The 17,061-nt window shown below is 53.2% G+C and overlaps 1 protein-coding gene across 3 annotated transcripts in view; it reads right to left on the bottom strand.

Annotated features, from left to right (window-relative positions):
• PIK3R6 (phosphoinositide-3-kinase regulatory subunit 6) overlaps positions 1,364 to 17,061 on the bottom strand; it is a 51,034-nt gene continuing 35,336 nt past the window's right edge. For 2 of the 3 annotated variants that reach the window (XM_018064641.1, XM_018064639.1), the window contains exons 11-20: positions 14,683 to 15,106; positions 14,267 to 14,345; positions 13,344 to 13,466; positions 11,132 to 11,242; positions 9,193 to 9,283; positions 8,837 to 8,907; positions 8,258 to 8,348; positions 7,760 to 7,875; positions 2,589 to 2,701; positions 1,364 to 2,002 (exon numbers count right to left, since the gene is read on the bottom strand). In XM_018064641.1, the coding sequence (XP_017920130.1) occupies positions 1,849 to 2,002; positions 2,589 to 2,701; positions 7,760 to 7,875; positions 8,258 to 8,348; positions 8,837 to 8,907; positions 9,193 to 9,283; positions 11,132 to 11,242; positions 13,344 to 13,466; positions 14,267 to 14,345; positions 14,683 to 15,106 (1,373 nt within the window). In that variant the 3' untranslated portion in view covers positions 1,364 to 1,848. The remainder of the gene's footprint in view (positions 2,003 to 2,588; positions 2,702 to 7,759; positions 7,876 to 8,257; positions 8,349 to 8,836; positions 8,908 to 9,192; positions 9,284 to 11,131; positions 11,243 to 13,343; positions 13,467 to 14,266; positions 14,346 to 14,682; positions 15,107 to 17,061) is intronic. The other variant, XM_018064640.1, reaches the window with a different exon arrangement.

Raw genomic sequence — 17,061 nt, forward strand, 5'->3', positions numbered from 1 at the left:
ACCTCTCCATCTTAGCTGTTTAGGGTCGACTGCCAATGAGCAGCCGGAGAAGGCAATGGCACCCCACTCCAGTACTCTTGCCTGGAAAATCCCATGGATGGAGGAGCCTGGTAGGCTGCAGTCCATGGGGTTGCTAGGAGTCGGACACGACTGAGCGACTTCCTTTCACTTTTCACTTTCATGCACTGGAGAAGGAAATGGCAACCCACTCCAGTGTTCTTGCCTGGAGAATCCCAGGGATGCGGGAGCCTGGTGGGCTGCCGTCACTGGGGTCGCACAGAGTCAGACACGACTGAAGCGACTTAGCAGCAGCAGCAGTAGCAGCCAATGAGCAGCAGAGCCTTTGCCATGTGGTATCCATCAAGATATCCGCAGTCCGTATCCTAGGGTCCCTGCTGCCACCTCACGGCTGCACCTCTTCCCTTTCACAGTGAGACCCCTTGGGCTTGTCTGCATTCAGCTATCTGGGAAAAACCTTACCGGCTCCCCATGCCCACAGAGGCACAGGGGCTCTCTTTACGGCTACTCTTGGGCCCATCTGCCTGACCACCCCAGGCAGCCCCTCTTACACCATCTCCTTAGGCTTTGAGAATGTGCTCAGACTTGCCCCCCACTCCTGGGGCACTAAGGCCACAAGAGAAGTGCCTACTTCTCTACTCTTCGGTCCCAAACTTGGAAGGGACTCTTCCATCCCAGAGTCACCATGCCCAGGTGATAGGTATGAACTTAACATCTAGATATACGCTGTTGAACTCAAAGCCACGAAATCTGATGTCTTTAATCTCTGGCTCCTCTGAAACGAACTTGCATTCCCACCTCCACTTTGGCAATAGCGCTGGTCAGGAGGCCCTCAGTGAACGTGAATGAGGAGGGAGCTGGGCAGGTGGACAGAACACATCAGGGAACGTTTCACCAAGCTCTCACCTAGCTAAACGGACTCATCAGGTTAGACTAAGTCGTGCCTCCGCTGTCTGTTAAAATACACATACTGAGAATTCCCGGGTGGTCCAGTGGTTAAGATTGTGCTTCCACTACAGGGGGTGCAGGTTCAATTCCTGCTTGGCGAACTAAGATCCCACGTGTCATGCAGGGTGAAAGTGAAGTCGCTCAGTCGTGTCTGACTCTTTGCTACCCCATGGACTGTAGCCTACCAGGCTCCTCAGTCCGTGGAATTTTCCAGGCAAGAGTGCTGGAGTGGATTGCCATTTCCTTCTCCAGGGGATCTTCCCAACCCAGGAATTGAACCCGGGTCTCCTGCATTGCAGGCAGACGCTTTACCGTCTGAGCCACCAGGGAAGCCGGTCATGCAGGGTGGCCCAAAAGAAAAAATTTAAATGAAATAACATACAAGTATTGCTGGATATCAGATGAAAGCAGAGAGACTTTAGTGTGCATTTACTGAATCTAACATGTCGTCTCACCTGGGAGAGACGCCCGCCTGGGAGTGGTGACAAGGCTGAAGGGAATAGCCTGGGCGGGAAGGGAGGGTTGTGGCTGCCGCTGCTTGCTTCCTATTTTCCCCAGGCTGCTGGGCCCTGGCCCGGACCGCAGCTCTCATCTTGGTTTCAGCCTGAGTGGGAGAAGATAGTGGGAGAGGCAGGAACTGGAAATTCATGCAGGAGTGGACGCAGGCTTGAGGAGCTGGGTTCTGTGTGCACAGCTTGGTCACGGCCTCCTTGGGCCTTTGTGTGGGGGCTGCTCCATCACCCCTGTCCTGGGCTCCGTTGCACTTGCCGGCTTCTAGATGTGGCTGGAAGCTGCCCCAGGGAACCTTGTTCTAGCCACTGTGGCAGGACGGGTGGTGTATCCTTTCTCTCAAGCCCGCCACTCTCGGACTCCCCTTCGGGTTCACTGGACGATGCCAGAGAACGTGTTGATGGGTATCAGCAGAGGCTTAGCCTTGGCTTTGTTCCTTTCCATCTCCTGCTGGTGGGAGCTGAGCCCCAGCACCTTGGATTGCTGGGTCCTGGAACACGGCTCTGGACAGGGAGCAACCTCAAACCTATGGGCAGAGAGAGGCCAGCTCAGGAGACCCATCTCAGGGGTCAGATCTGTCTGGGCATTTTAAAGGTATAGACAATATACCTTTAAAATATACCCTTTATTGTCTGGTATAGATAAGGGGGAGGGGCCGATGAGAGCTGAGGAAGAGTCAAAATGAGAAAGAGCATACTGGGGTGAACACAGGCAGAGGACGTGCCCAGGTGGGTCACTCTGTGTGCCTGCCTGATGCAAATACACCTCCCAGGTGACCCCAGTAAGTGTCACATTAACTGCAGCATAGCTGCCTCAGAAGAAGCAGCCTGTGTATGTGTGTGTGTATTTGTGGGGGAGTGGGGCGCAGTGCCAGCCTCAGGGATGGGTCAAGGGCTGCAGGCTGAGCGTCTGTAGAACAGATTTGGAACAGTGTAATCTCAGCTGCTGCCCACCTTCAGCCACTCAAGTGCTCTTTTGCCTGGATTCAAGTCATCACCTGAGTCCATACCTATCCGGGACAGCTGCCTGGCACAGGATCCAAACCCCCTTCAAGGTGTTCAGGGCTCGAGGCAGGAGGGGGAGGGGCTGGCTGCCATGGAGCCCAACCTCACCTGACCACATCCCTGTACGTGCGGCAGCTGTCCTTGTCCAGTGACAGGGTCAGCAGCCTCCGGTCCTGGCTCTGGATCTGGATGTTGGTTGTCCGGAAGGTGTTTGTCACCACCTGCAATAGAAACAGCTCAGGGAGCGTCACCTTGGTAACAGATGGCCCAGCCAACACCTCCTGCCCTGTTCATGCGGGCCCCCGCCTCTCTTTCTACAAGTGACTCTTGAGCAGTGACAGCCCCGCAGGAAGTGCTTCCAGGCTGCCCTGGCCCTTGACTTGCCCATCATTTGTGCAGTTCTTTTTTCCAATCTGTTGTCCTTAATTTAAAAAACAACTTGGGATGCTGCAGCTGGACCCTCCAGGTGCTCCAGTGACCTGAGCACCTCCTATATGACAGGCGTGTTATGTGTGGAATTGGGGGATACTTCCAGGTTTTTATAAGCCCTGACCCCAGTTATTAGTTGGATTGCATACAAGATCATTTCCCTGGGGCAGAGACAGAAGGTCTAGAAAGTGGCAACTTTCCCCTGTGAGTGAGACCAGGCCTGTATCAGTTTGTTCCAGGGGACCAGTGACAGGCAGGAGGGATCCATCCTCTGCTTGGGAAACCCGGGTAGGGGTGGAGGAAACCCCGCCATCGAAACCCAAAGCCCTGTGGCTTCTTCGAAAATGCACCCAGGACCAAAAGAAAACAGCCCTGAGGCAGCCCTCCAACCTGTGACCTGGGGAGCACGGAGGTGGGGCAGGGGGTTGCTGCTCCTGAGAGGCCCCTCCCCCTCTCAGAGAAGGTGGAGCATCTTGGGTTCCAGACGGGGCTCTGAGGGCCTTTCTGGTCACTGGCCACTTCCACATGTGGACAGCAGCTTTGGGTGATCCACCACCATGGAACACTAGATCCTAGAGCCTTAGTCTCCACCTCTTTCAAGCACAGAACCGCCTTTCCCAAACATAAAATTAGAGATTCTGATCTGAGCGGTCTGGAGTCCAACCAAGGCCTGGGCATTTTTCATAAGGTCACCACTGTAGGCAGGGCTGATCTGTCCTCCTGCTGTCAAATTGCAGGGAACTGCTTCCCTGATAGCTCAGTTGGTAAAGAATCTACCTGCAATGCAGGAGACCCTGGTTCAATTCCTGGGTTGGGAAGATCCCCTGGAGAAAGGCAAAGGCGACCCACTCCAGTATTCTGGCCTAGAGAACTCCAGGGACTGTATAGTCCATGGGGTCACAAAGAGTCGGACACGACGGAGCAACTTTCACTTTCACAACAGCGCTGAAGGGCTTCCCAGGTGGCCTAGTGGTAAGAATCTGCCTGCCAATGCAGGAGATGACGGAGATGCAAGTTCAATCCTGGGGTCGGGAAGATCCCCTGGAGGAAATGGCAACCCACTCCAGTATCCTTGCCTGGAAAATCCCAAGGAGAGAGGAGCCTGGGGGGCTTACAGGCCATAGGGTTGCAAAGAGTCAGACATGACTGGGCATGTATGCATGCAAGCAGAGACTAAACCTGGGGAGGTCAGGCTCATCCGGGCATTTCTGCCAGACTTTTGTGGACTGGGAGGGTTGGCTGCCAGAAGTCTCTGGGCAGGGTGTGCAAGAATCTCCCAGGAAGAGAGTCAGAGACTCCACACCCAGAGCACCCGGGTTCCTATCCTGGCTCTGCCACTTCTTATTTGTGTGACCTTGGACATGATTCTTAATCTCTCTGTGCTTTTTCTTTCTCACCTATTGAGAGCAAAAATATGTTACTATTAGCAACTACCTTGTAGATGAAAGGGAACTCACTGCGGTGTTTAGATTTTCAAAAGTCCCACAACCAGGTTATTTAAAGAGGTCATTCAAAATAGAAACCGTTGTAAGGAACTGACTTTGAAAGAGGAAATATATGAAAAGGAAATAGGTCCACCCTGGCACTCGAAGCTCAAACACAGAGCATCCTGTCTGGAAATCTCAGCTCAGTACAGAGCTCTCAGCCTGTAGAGGGCTCCTCCGGGGCAGAGGCTGCCCCAGAAAAAGGGAGCTCTAGTTAGGGGTGAGATCCTGCAGAGGTGGAGGCTGGATCAGGAGACATCTGGAGAGCTCCTGCTGTGAGCCGTTCCCACACTGAATGATGGGAGGGTGGAGAAGGGCCTGAGCCCTACAGAGGCCTTGGGATCACATCACTGATAGTTTTGCAAATGCTGCCATGGCCATGTCCCCAGGATTTGCGGGGGGGTGGGGGGAGGGTGGCAGCTGGCACAGACATGGGGACGTAGCTCTCGGGGGAGAGGGGTGGAGGATGTGCAGGGAAGGGCCTCCTGGGGGAAATGACACCTTAGTTTAATCTTGAAAGAGAAAGAGGTTATTAAAGGAGGACAGGGAAGAGAAAAGGAGGAACGGGGTTTCAGGCCAAGTGAGGCACAGAGGAAGGATGGCCAGCACACTTCCAAATGTAACTGAGCAGGGTGCTATGGGGCCTTCCTGGGAACAGGCCCCTCCCCCATATCCTCTGCTTCAGCTCCTCTCTGAAGTACTTAGATCACAGTGTCTGATGCACATTTCCTGAGTTGTTTTATTACAGATGCTAAAACCATCACCAATGGAAGAAATTAACTACATGATAATTATTAATTACATAATCATGAGCACGTAGCCCCCAGACCTACTGGCACCTAATGATTGATGGTGTTAACGCCTATGACATCACTCCGTTCCCTTGCCATCAACCAATCATAGAATTGTATACCAGCTGATCACATACCCTAGGATGCGCCTCCCTCATCTGGCTTTTAAAAGTGCTTTGCTGAAACTCCTTGGGGAGGTCAGTGGTTTTGAGCATCAGCTGCCCTGGACTCCTTGTTTGGCACCTGCAACAAAAGCTACACTGCTCTTCACCACAACCCAGTGTCAGGAGACTGGCTTTACTGCACCTGGGCGAGAGGACCCAGGTTAGGTTTTGTATCACAGATAACCCAGTGTCAAGGGTGTGCAGGGCTGGCTGGGGTTGCAAATGGAGAGGAAGAGGAACCAAGCTATGCAACACTGAAGTTCTTCCACCCTTCTGCCTGCGGAGAGGAAGATGATCAAGGGGTTTTAAGCACGGAGTGATGTGTCTGTTTTAGAAAGATCACACGGGCAGAAGTGTGGAGGGTGGACTGAAGGAGCACTGGTGTGACAACGGGGGGCTGTTGAGTTTGTCCAGAAGGAGGTGGATGAAAAATCTGGCCTAAGAATGACAAGTTTGCCTAGAATTTTCGCTAATTTTAGCACCAAGAGCCTCAAATCCTAGGAAACTCTCCAGTCCCAGCAAACTGGGACAGCTGGTCAACCTTGCTGGACCAAAAAGAGGATGGAGAAGAAGGGAGGGGCATGAGAGCATTTGAGAGGGAACACCAGCAAACAAAGGGAAGTAAGGAAGAGAAGGCATCTGAGCTGACTCCCAGGTTTCTGGGAAAGGTGACTGGTTAATGATGGCCTCACTGGGCAGGAGATGGACACAGCGGAGGAGGGCATGAAATAACAACAGCCGCTAACACATATATGGGACCTCCCAGATGGCTCAGTGGTAAAGAATCCACCTGCCAATGCAGGAGATGTAAGAGACACTGGTTTGATCCCTGAGTTGAGAAGATCCCCTGGAGAAGGAAATGGCAACCCACTCAAGTATTCTTGCCTGGGAAATCCCTTGGTCAGAGGAGCCTGGCAGGCCAGAGTCCATGGGACTGCAACGAGTCCGACACGACTGAGCGACTAAATAATACCGTACCACGTATATAGCTCTGCCTTGGACAAGTGCTCTCCTAGAACCTTTACATGTCACCATCATTCAGTCCTCACAACAACCGGATAAAGTAGCTACCATTATTATCCCCATTTTCTAGACAGTAAGACTGAGGCACAGAAAACTGGAGACACTTCCCTAGAGTCACATAGCTGGTAAATAAGAGCCCCAAGATCTGAGTCTAGGCAGTCTGGCTCTAGAGAACTCCACTACTGGAAAGCTCTGGCTTCGGTTTTGAATATCTTGAGTTTGAGGTGTTGTGGGACACCCAGCTCATGCTAACTTAGGGGTCAGACACTCAGAGGTGAATGTCAGAGCAGGAGATAAAGATGTGGGTGCCCTGAACAACTTGGACTAAAGCCACAGACATAGCTTTGATAGCCCAGGAGCTAAGAAAAGAAGTGGGTCATGGACCAACGTGGAGAACACTATCTATTTAAGGAGCTGATTTAGGAAAAAGAGTCCAGAGGAAAGGGTCGAGTAATGCCCAGGGCTAGGATGAGGTGGGAAGTGATAAGATATCCTGACCTGCAGGGATGCAGGATGTCACAGAAGCACTCAAGACACTTGGGCATCAGACCTCCTAGGCAGCTTGACCTAAAGGGAGCATCTGCCTGGGTGAGGGGGGAGTTCAGGCTTTCTGACAACATGGTTCAGGTGTAATCATGCACTCCAAGCCCAACTGACTAGGGCAGTGACATCCAGAGTGGCCATCAGATAGGGAGAAAATGGGCAGGTCCTATGTCTGTATCTCTATGAGTATCAGTAAGAGCAAAGGGCAAAGGGCAGTGGCAGGGCCATGGGCTGGCTTTATTTGGTCAAAGGCTGGGGCCATTGCTGGGACTTCTCAGATGCTACAGTCGCTAAGAATCCCTCAGCCAATGCAGGGGACACAGGTTTGATCCCTGGTCCGGGAGGATTTCACATGCCACGGAGCAACGAAGCCCGTGGGTCACAGTTACTGAGCCCACGTGCCCTAGAGCCTGTGCTCTGTGACAAGAGAAGCCGCTATAGCGAGAAGCCCAAGCACCACAAGGAAGAATAGCCCCTGCTCACTGCAACTAGAGAAAGCCCAAGCACAGCAATGAAGACCCAGTGCAGCCAAAAACAAACAAACACAGAGGCTGGGCCATTGCTGTTTTGGCTGCTGTGAGCAGGGCATACAGGACTCGGGTGCATTTTGTAGTTATCTGTGTGTGTCTGAGGTCCAGGGCCCTGGAAGAGGGCCAGTGGGTGCTCAGTATTTCAAACAGACTGGAAATCAGATTCTTCCCAACAGGAAGACTGGTTCCAACAGCAGGGGCTCACAAAGGCTCGGGGTTCACTCCCTCTTCTCTGCACACCCTCCCCAGGCTCTCTTCTCTGATTCACCCTACCCTGTGTGAATATCCCTGGTTCCCGTCCTCCCCAGGACTTACAGAGAAGGACCTTCCCGCCAAGTTGGAGGTCTTCACAATCTCTGTCACACTAACTCTCAGGCACGTGTGGTCTGTGTCGGGCGCAGCAGTGGGGGTGCAGTAGATGGGCCCTGAAACTGGGAAGGGTGAGATTTGGGGCTGTGGATGGGCCTCCAGGGAAGGAGGGCAGCTGGAGGGAAGGAGGGAAGGAGATGCCATGTCCTAAGGACATGAACCCACCGTGACCACCGCCCCTTCCCGCTTTAACCCCTTCCCGTACCCGCTCATGCAGGGGAGCGTCACCCTGGGCGGCTTGATGATGGCCCACCTGAGGGCCGGGCTGGGCCTCGCCAGGCAGCCTGGTGCCCAGCCCTGGGCCTGGCATGAGTGGGAGCTGGACCATCTTCCTGCTTTCCCAGGGACGGGGAAGGAGGCTGCCTTCCCCTGCTCCCTCCATCTCTGGCCCTCCACCCTCTCTCCTCCTCCCGCCCCAGCTTCCCTGATTGCCCAGCTCCTCACCTTCAGTGTCACTGGCTGGAAGGGTCTTCAGGACCAGCCCAGTGGCCCGCAGGGAGACGGTGACCTCCTGGTTCCGGTGGCTGAGCAGGGCCTGGGGAGGGGGACGCAGGGACAGAAGGGGTCCTCAGGACAGGGCACACATCCCCACATCAACAGTCTGCTTGTCTCCCCACCCCTCCTTCTCTGCTTCCTGCCACTGCCCTGAGCACCAGTTAAGCTAACGTCCAGTAAGGAACCAGAGGACGAAGGCTCAGAGCACTCAATCCTGGGGGCACGTTCCTCCCTTTAGACTGAGGACTGTACTCCAATGCATCTGGTCAGCTAGGGAGGAGGGTATTTTTGAACAAAGGGACAGCACCCTGTTCCTTACATCAGATGGCCTCCTTGTCCATATGGAAGGCCAGTCATAACCCACCCATCCCTGCAAAACGCTCTGGAGGTCGGGAAACTGGGGGCTGTGTCAAAGGAAGGTCAGAAGGTCCCTCTGTCTGCTCCCCACTCTCCCCCACCATGTTCCTGACACGTGCCTCCCTCCAGTGGTACCTCTGGCCACCTCCTGACGGCGCCATGCCCACTGACCTTCTGGTAGCAGATGGAGAGCTCAGCCCCTGGACCCTCAGCCACGCCTCTCCTCCGGGGTGAAAAACTATCTGTGGGAAGAGAAGAGGCTGAATGAAGGTGGGAGGCCCTATCCCTCCCTCATCAAGGCCCAGGTGAAGCTGCATCTGTTCCAGAGCCGAAAGGCTGCATCTCAGGGGGGGACCAGGATGCCCTTAGGGCTGGGCGAGCCTGCAGGGGACAGGGCACTCTGGTATTCAGCAGAGGTGGGAAGGAAGGGGTGCGATGGGGCCGTGAGAGGTGGGAGGACTTTCTGGAAGTGGGCCTTGAGGAAGCTGAGTTGGCTGAGCTTTGGGAAAGGGGAGACAGATGCTCACCTTTGGGGAACTTGGAGTCTTGGATCTTGACCTTGAGCTCGGTGAGGAAAATGTCCTCGGCAGGGTCTTGGCTCAGGTCACCAGAGAAGATCTGGAGGGAGGTTGCGGGGGGCAGGGAGGCTGGGGGATGTTGTCCCTGCCAGGGGCAGCTCCCAGTAACCCCCACAGCCCAGGATGTTTTTAAAATATTTACTTATTTATTACTTATTTGGCTGCACTGGGTCTTAGTTGCAGCATGTGGGATCTAGTTCACTGACCAGGGATCGAACTCAGGCCCCCTGAGTGGAGTCTTAGCCACTGGACCAGCAGGGAAGTCCCGGGATGTGGGATTTTGAATTTCCCACCACTGTCCTAGAATCTTCCATGTGCTGACTGCCTTGCCATCATCTTCCCCCATCAATCGTTTAATATATTTTTCTACTCATTTGAGTGCTCACAAAAACCCTGTGATGAAGATTACTTTCCCCATTTTATAAATGGGGAAAATGGGGCTTCCCTGGTGGCTCAGTGGTAAAGAATTCGCCTGCCAATGCTGAAGACATGGGTTCGATCCCTGGTCTGGGAAGATCCCACATGCCACAGAGCCACTAAGCCTGTGTGCCACAGCTACTGAGCCTGAGCTCTGGAGCCCTCAAGCCATCACTATTGAGCCCATGCACCCAAGAGCCTGTGCTCTGCAAAAGGGAAGCCACTGCGGTGAGGTGCCTGCAAACTGCAGCTCGCGGTCACTGCAACTCAGGAAAAGCCAGCACAGCTGAGAGACCCAGCACAGCCTATAAATGAGTACATAAAGTCATTTTTTCAAAAGGTGGGGAGGGGGACTTCCCCGGTGGTCCAGGGGTTAAGAGTCCACCTTGCAGTGCAGGGGACATGAGTTCAATTCCTGGTCAGGGAACTAAGATCCCACATGCCTCATAGTAACTAAGCCTGCATGCTCTGGAAGTGCAAGAGGAGAGCCCGTGTGCCACAAGCCAATGCAGTCAATAAATTAAAATAAATATTTAAAAAAAAAGTGGGGAGAATCAATGTGAGGGAGGTGAAGGGAGCTGTGATCATACAGCGAGCATGCAGAGGGACCAGGAGGCGAACCATGAACTTCTCACTACCTCACACTGCCTCTAACTCTATACCCACTGCACACAGCCAGTCCCACACTGACCCATCCTCTGATACACACAAACACACACACACACACACACACACACACACACACAGTTTACTGTGCTGCTGGCAGGAGGCTCAAGATGAACAAAGTATAGTCTCATCTCAGGGGACTCAGAGTCTTGGTGGGGCGGCACACTGGCGTCTGCAGGTACATAACAAAGTGAGGTGCCAGAGCGTGGCCCGGAGCATCGCAGGAGCACCCAGGAGAAGCACTTGATCGTGTAATGGGGTGAGCAGAGCAGAGGTGAGGGCAGTTGCTGCAAGAGGTGAGGTTGGCAAGGATGATGGGGAGGATGAAAGGACAAAGAGTCCTTCTGCGTGAAGTCTGCTTCTGCTTGAACTTGAGGTGTTAGAAGTTAATGATTATCTTACTTATCCGGAGAGGAAGAAGATAAAGTCAACAACCAAGAATGTCTGGATGGGGGGCTTCTCTGGCGGTTCAGTGGTTAAGAACCCACCTTGCAATGTAGAGGACATGGGTTCGATCCCTGATTGGGGAACTAAGATCCCACATGCCGAGGAGCAACTAAGCCCATGGGCCAAAACTTAGAGGGTCTGTGAACCACAACGAAAGATCCTGTGTACAGCAAGGAAGACCTGATATGGCCAAGGAAATAAAATAAATAAATATAGGGGAAAAAAAAAGAATGTCTGGATGAGTTTATGACTTGCATCCTGGTCCCCTGGTTCCCCGGAGCCAGGGTATTTAGGTTGTGGGGTCCTGGAGTCCAACAGGCTGCCATGGCCTCATTGGAGCCCCAGGTGGGAAGCTTACCTTGACCGTGTAGATCTGGAAATAGACAGGCTGGGTGCCCATGCGAACATAGTAGGTGATGGCATCTAGGATGAAGGGGTCTACGGTCTGGGATGTGTCCAGGGAGAGAGGCTGTGAGGGAGGGAGGGAGACTGTCTTCAGCCAGCTCCCTCCGCACTGCTGCGGGAGCTGCCACTTTCTTTACAGAGAAACTCCAAAACCCCCTCGTGCCCCTTGCCTTGCACTAACCTCGCTGTTTCTTCAGCATTGTCCAAGCCTTTCCTGCCGGCTGATTTCCACCCCTAATCAAAAGGGTCCATCCAGCACCCCAGTGTTCATAACAGCACTATTTACAATAGTCAAGACATGGAAGCAGCCTAAATGTCCATCAACAGATGAATGGACCAAGACGCTGTGGCACATACATACAGTGGAATATTGGCCGCAGAAAAGAATGAAATGATGCCACGTTCAGCAACATGGATGGACCTACAGATTATCATACTAAAGGAAGTATGCCAGACAGAGAAGGACAAATTTCATGGGATATTACTTACATGTGGAATCTAAAAAAAAAAAAATACAAATGAAGACTGAACACCGATCCTGAGGGAAATAAAGACTTTAAGAAGTGAAGAGTTATACCACACCCCCAGAGGGTAACTTAATGTGCTAAAGGTTTTGAAGGTCATTCTCCAAAATTCAATCAAAATCTCAACGAGATTAAAAATAAAACTTGATAGGCATTCCCTGGCTGTCTAGTGACTAGGACTCTGTGCTTCCATTGCTGGGGGCATGGGTTCAATTCCTGGTTGGGGAGCTAAGATCCCATGCCTTGCAGTATGCAAAACAAAAGAAAAGAAAAATCCAAAACAGACTCAACAATGGAATTCTAAAACTTATATGGAAAGATAAATAAACATAGTCTGAAAAGTTTTGCAAAAGAAGAGTAATGAGGTAAATGTATCATGCCAGATCTTAAAATATAAAAGTGCAAATTTATACAGAAATGAATAGATCACTGAGAAAGAATAAACTCCAGCATATGTAAGAATTTTAATAAATGATAAAAGTGGCATTTCAAGCTGATAGTATACCCAATAAATAGCTTTACAACAATAATCTAAACACTTGGAAAAAATAAAATTACATACTGAAGTTAATTGCAGACAGGTTATCTAAATGTAAAAAATTAGATGCTAAAAGTGTTAGAGTAAATTATCAGTGAATTTAATCTTGGAATGGAGAAGGTCTTTCAAAGCATGGCTGCAAAGGCAGAAACCATAAAGGAAAAACATATTTGAAATTCTGTAGGTCAGAACAAACCCCACTTCTGATAAGACTGAAATGAAAAAAGTGGGAAAAGAATGTCTGCAGCACATACGACAGCAGAAGGCCTTTCAAATCAGTGAAAGACGAGCCCCTTCCCTGCCTGTCCTCACCACCGCCTGGGCCTGGGGACAGCACGATGGCTTGTGGCTCAGAGAACATGCCTGTCCTCACCACCGCCTGGGCCTGGGGACAGCACGATGGCTTGTGGCTCAGAGAACATGCCTGTCCTCACCACCGCCTGGGCCTGGGGACAGCACGATGGCTTGTGGCTCAGAGAACATGCCTGTCCTCACCACCGCCTGGGCCTGGGGACAGCACGATGGCTTGTGGCTCAGAGAACATGCCTGTCCTCACCACCGCCTGGGCCTGGGGACAGCACGATGGCTTGTGGCTCAGAGAACATGCTTCGGAATGAAGCTGCCTTATTCCAAGTGGGACTCATTCTGTTATTCTGGACAAGAGACCTAATCTCTTTGTGCCTCAGCTGCTTGATCTGTAAAATGGGGATGTGGTGCCTATAGCAAGTAGACAAACACGCGTACCCAGCTGGTAGGGCTGCAGGTGGGAGTGCTTGGAACAGTGCCTGGCATGGAGCCGTGCTCAGGAACGTTAACTGTTGCAACCGTTGCAAAGTGGCCCAGGAAACTCACAAGTTTCCAATGAGAAGCATATCATTGGCCCACACACTTTAATAAAGAATAAAAAGTGTTTCCCTTGTCCTCTCCACACAGCGGGACTGTCCAGACAAGAAGGTGCCTGGTACAGAGTAAATTATAGCCACTAGCTCCTTAGGGCCCCTCTTCTGCCTTTTTTCCCTTGTGGGGCCCCTTGAGGCTGACTCTTGAGGTCAAAATTCAAGAAAATGCCCCCCGCCTCCCATCACTACCCCTCACCCCCCTACCATCTCTGCCAGCTTGTGGATGGTGGGGCACAGGGTGTTGATGATGCTCTCGTACCACGGGTCCGCGCGGCCCAGGAAAGCGGCCAACTCTCCCAGCTCCGAACGCCTGGATGCTGCAGACGTCTGTGAACAAGGGGACAGGGCGGACCGGTCAGGCCCTCTCTGGCACTTTCTTCCTGCTCGGTGCGGGGTGGGTCCCCACGTACTGGTCCTAGACGAACTAGCTTTGGGAACGGGTCAAATTATTCAAGCTCTTGGGGCCTAGATTTCTGCACCACGTGAAGACGGGTCTCATACTTGAGGTGAAGCTGGAACCCCCCTTCCCAAGGATGCCTGCCAGGGACACTGAAAAACGGTTATTAGCCTTAAAGGGGAGAGACAAGCAGTGCCTTGAATTTAAGGATCCCCTGTCAGAAGTAGAGTGGGCGATAGAAATGAAATATCGCCAGTGCAGCTTCATCTCCCCCTAGGAAGGGGTAGGAGTGTGTGTGTGTGTGTGTGTGTGTGTGTGTGTGTGTGTGTGTGTGTGTGTGTGTGTGTGTGTGTGTGTGTGTGTGTGTGTGTGTGTGTGTGTGTGTGTGTGTGTGTGTGTGTGTGTGTGTGTAAGAGAGGCCCTCCTGTTTGAGCATCAGTTTGCCACTGATTCCATCAGACAAGCAAAAGGAAATCAGCCATGGTGTCGTGGGGTCATGGGCAGGCTGCCACAGTAAAAAGGCATCTCTACCACCCCTAGGGCCCATGTCTGTGGCTTCTGTGATCGAAGCCCTCCAGATCTTGCCCAGCTCCGCATCCTAAGGAAGACTGACCCCAGTTCCTCCTCCTGACACCCTTGAACACTTCCCCAGGGCTCACCCCCCAACCCTGCCCTCCACCCCTTCCCCTAGGTTCCCCCCTCTCCCAACCGCCCCCACCCAGTCCAGCACCTCGGGCGCCAGCAGGGGTATGTAGTAGAGCTGCAGGCTGAGTCGAGGGGTGAGGCAGAACCTCTGGGCCTCTCGCTTCCTGGCAGGGGGAACAGAGCGCAGGCATGAGCAGGGGTTTGGGCTTCCCACAGACTTGGTTCCACCTCCTGGCTCTGTTACTTAATATCTTTTTGACTCTGGGCAATTGACCTGCTCACTCTGAGCCTCTGCCTTCTCATCTGTAGAATGGGTGCAGTAAAGCAGGGAGCATGGTGCTCCATGGTGGCTGGGTGTGGGGTTTGGGGGGAACACAGTGTATCACCGCCCCCCATTCCACCCTGGTCTCGGCCTCCCCCAGCCCATTTCTCCATTCTTCATCAGCCCAGGCCAGGCCCACCTGTGTCCCGACCTTACCCAGCTGCCCTCTGGGACCCTACCTGAGGTTGCAGTAGGCCCGGGCCAGGCGCCCCAGCATCCTGTCATCCCCCAGCACCAGTACCCGTGCTGTGTGCAGCCGGGAGATGCCGGGCAGCAGCTCCCCATCCCCGCTGGGTCTGCCAGTCCTCCGGTGCAGCCCCAGGGGCCCATCCCAGCTGCTGGGCATCATGATGTCCGCGGGCCACACCCGCTTCTTGATGCCCCCCTTGCGCTGCAGCCCGGCTCGCTCTGCCTCGGGGCTGCCAGGTGTCAGCAGCTCGTCGGCCGCCAGTGGAAGGTCCCGCACGATGCCACTGTCGGTGGACAGCATGGATGCCCGGGCCAACTCCCAGTCTGGCAGGAGGCCCTGAAGATCCAAGGCCTCCAAGTCTGCACTGAGGCGCAGCTGGGTTAGCGGGCGCAGGAAGAGCACCAGTTCCTTCCCTGGGACATGAGACCAAGGGGACTGTCAGGGTGGGGAGGGGACACCAGGCTGGCTGGGCCTCACCCACGAGGCTGGTGGTTCCATGTTTGCCACACACTTGTTAGCTGAACAGAAGCCCCATGAGATGCTTCGAGAAGGAACAGAGGTTATGTGGCAAACAGAGACTGAGAACCCCACACACTCATACCACAAGTAAACATCTTAAAGGCTCGAGAGCAAAGACATCAGCTTAAAGGTCTCTGAGAAGTCCTGTCGCAAAGACATCAGCTTAAAGGTCTCTGAGAAGTCCTGTCGCAAAGACATCAGCTTAAAAGGCTCTGAGAAGTCCTGCTGCAAAGACATCAGCTAACGCACTGTCTCTGGACTCTGAAGCCCTCTTCCCCGTGGGCTCATGAGCACCCTCCCATGTTCCCACTCCCCGGCAGCTTCCCCTGGAACACAGACAACAGGGCATCGGCTCCTGGAGAGGCCTCCGGGCTTTTCCAATTGCCTTTCATTTTGTTGCTCGTGAGGAAACTGAGGGTCCGAGGGCACTGAGCCCATCTAGAGTAACCCAGCACGTGAAAGGGTGTGTGGACCTGGAACTTGGTTCACCAGGCTGACACTGCCCACTGCAACCTACCCCTCTGACTTCCCCCTCCCTTGAGAAGAGCAGGGCCTGGGGGGGAAGGGGACCGACACCAGCATGGAGGGGAAGTGTGGGCCCCCTCCTGCTCCGGGAACCACAGCTTCTCTGGCGCCTGCCTCCTTCTTAGGGCATGCACTGTCTATTGGCATCAACATGGTGTGTGGCACTTTCTGGACACACGTGACCAGAGGCTGATGCACAGGGCTGCTCTGACACAGAGAAATGCTTTTCGGATGCTGCAGACAACTCAAGGGGCAAGGAGCACACACACACACACACAACGGATACATAGACACACGGAGACAACACAGACACACACACGCAAACAGACATACAAAGATGCACACAGGCACACACAACAGATGCGCAAGCAGACAGTCAGAGACAACACAGACACACACACAGAGACACACAGACACACACACAGAGACACACAGACACACACACAGAGGCACACAGACACACACACAGAGACAACACAGACACACACACAGAGGCACACAGACACACACAGAGACAACACAGACACACACACAGAGGCACACAGACACACACACAGAGGCACACAGACACACACACAGAGGCACACAGACACACACACAGAGGCACACAGACACACACACAGAGGCACACAGACACACACACAGAGGCACACAGACCACGACACACCAGAGGCACACAGACACACACACAGAGGCACACAGACACACACACAGAGGCACACAGACACACACACAGAGGCACACAGACACACACACAGAGGCACACAGACACACACAGAGGCACACAGACACACACACAGAGACAACACAGACACACACACAGAGGACAACACAGACACACAACACAGAGACACACAGACACACAGACACAGACACCACAGAGCACACAACAGACACACACCAGAGACACAGCCACACACAGAGGCACACAGACACACACACAGAGGACAACACAGACCACACAGAGACAACACAGAAACACACACAGAGCACAACACAGACACACCACAACACAGAGGCACACAGACACACACAGAGACAACACAGACACACACAGAGACAACACAGACACACACAGAGACAACACAGACACACACACAGAGGCACACAGACACACACAGGCCACAGACAACACAGGACACACAGACACCACAGAGAGCACAACAGACACACACAGAGACAACACAGACACACACAGAGACAACACAGACACACACAGAGACAACACAGACACACACAGAGGCACACAGACACACACACAGAGGCACACAGACACACACAGAGACCAACACCACAGACACAGCACACACAGAGGCACACCAGA

The sequence above is a fragment of the Capra hircus genome, chromosome 19, assembly GCF_001704415.2.
Source record: "Capra hircus breed San Clemente chromosome 19, ASM170441v1, whole genome shotgun sequence".
In the NCBI taxonomy this organism is placed as follows: Eukaryota; Metazoa; Chordata; class Mammalia; order Artiodactyla; family Bovidae; genus Capra; species Capra hircus.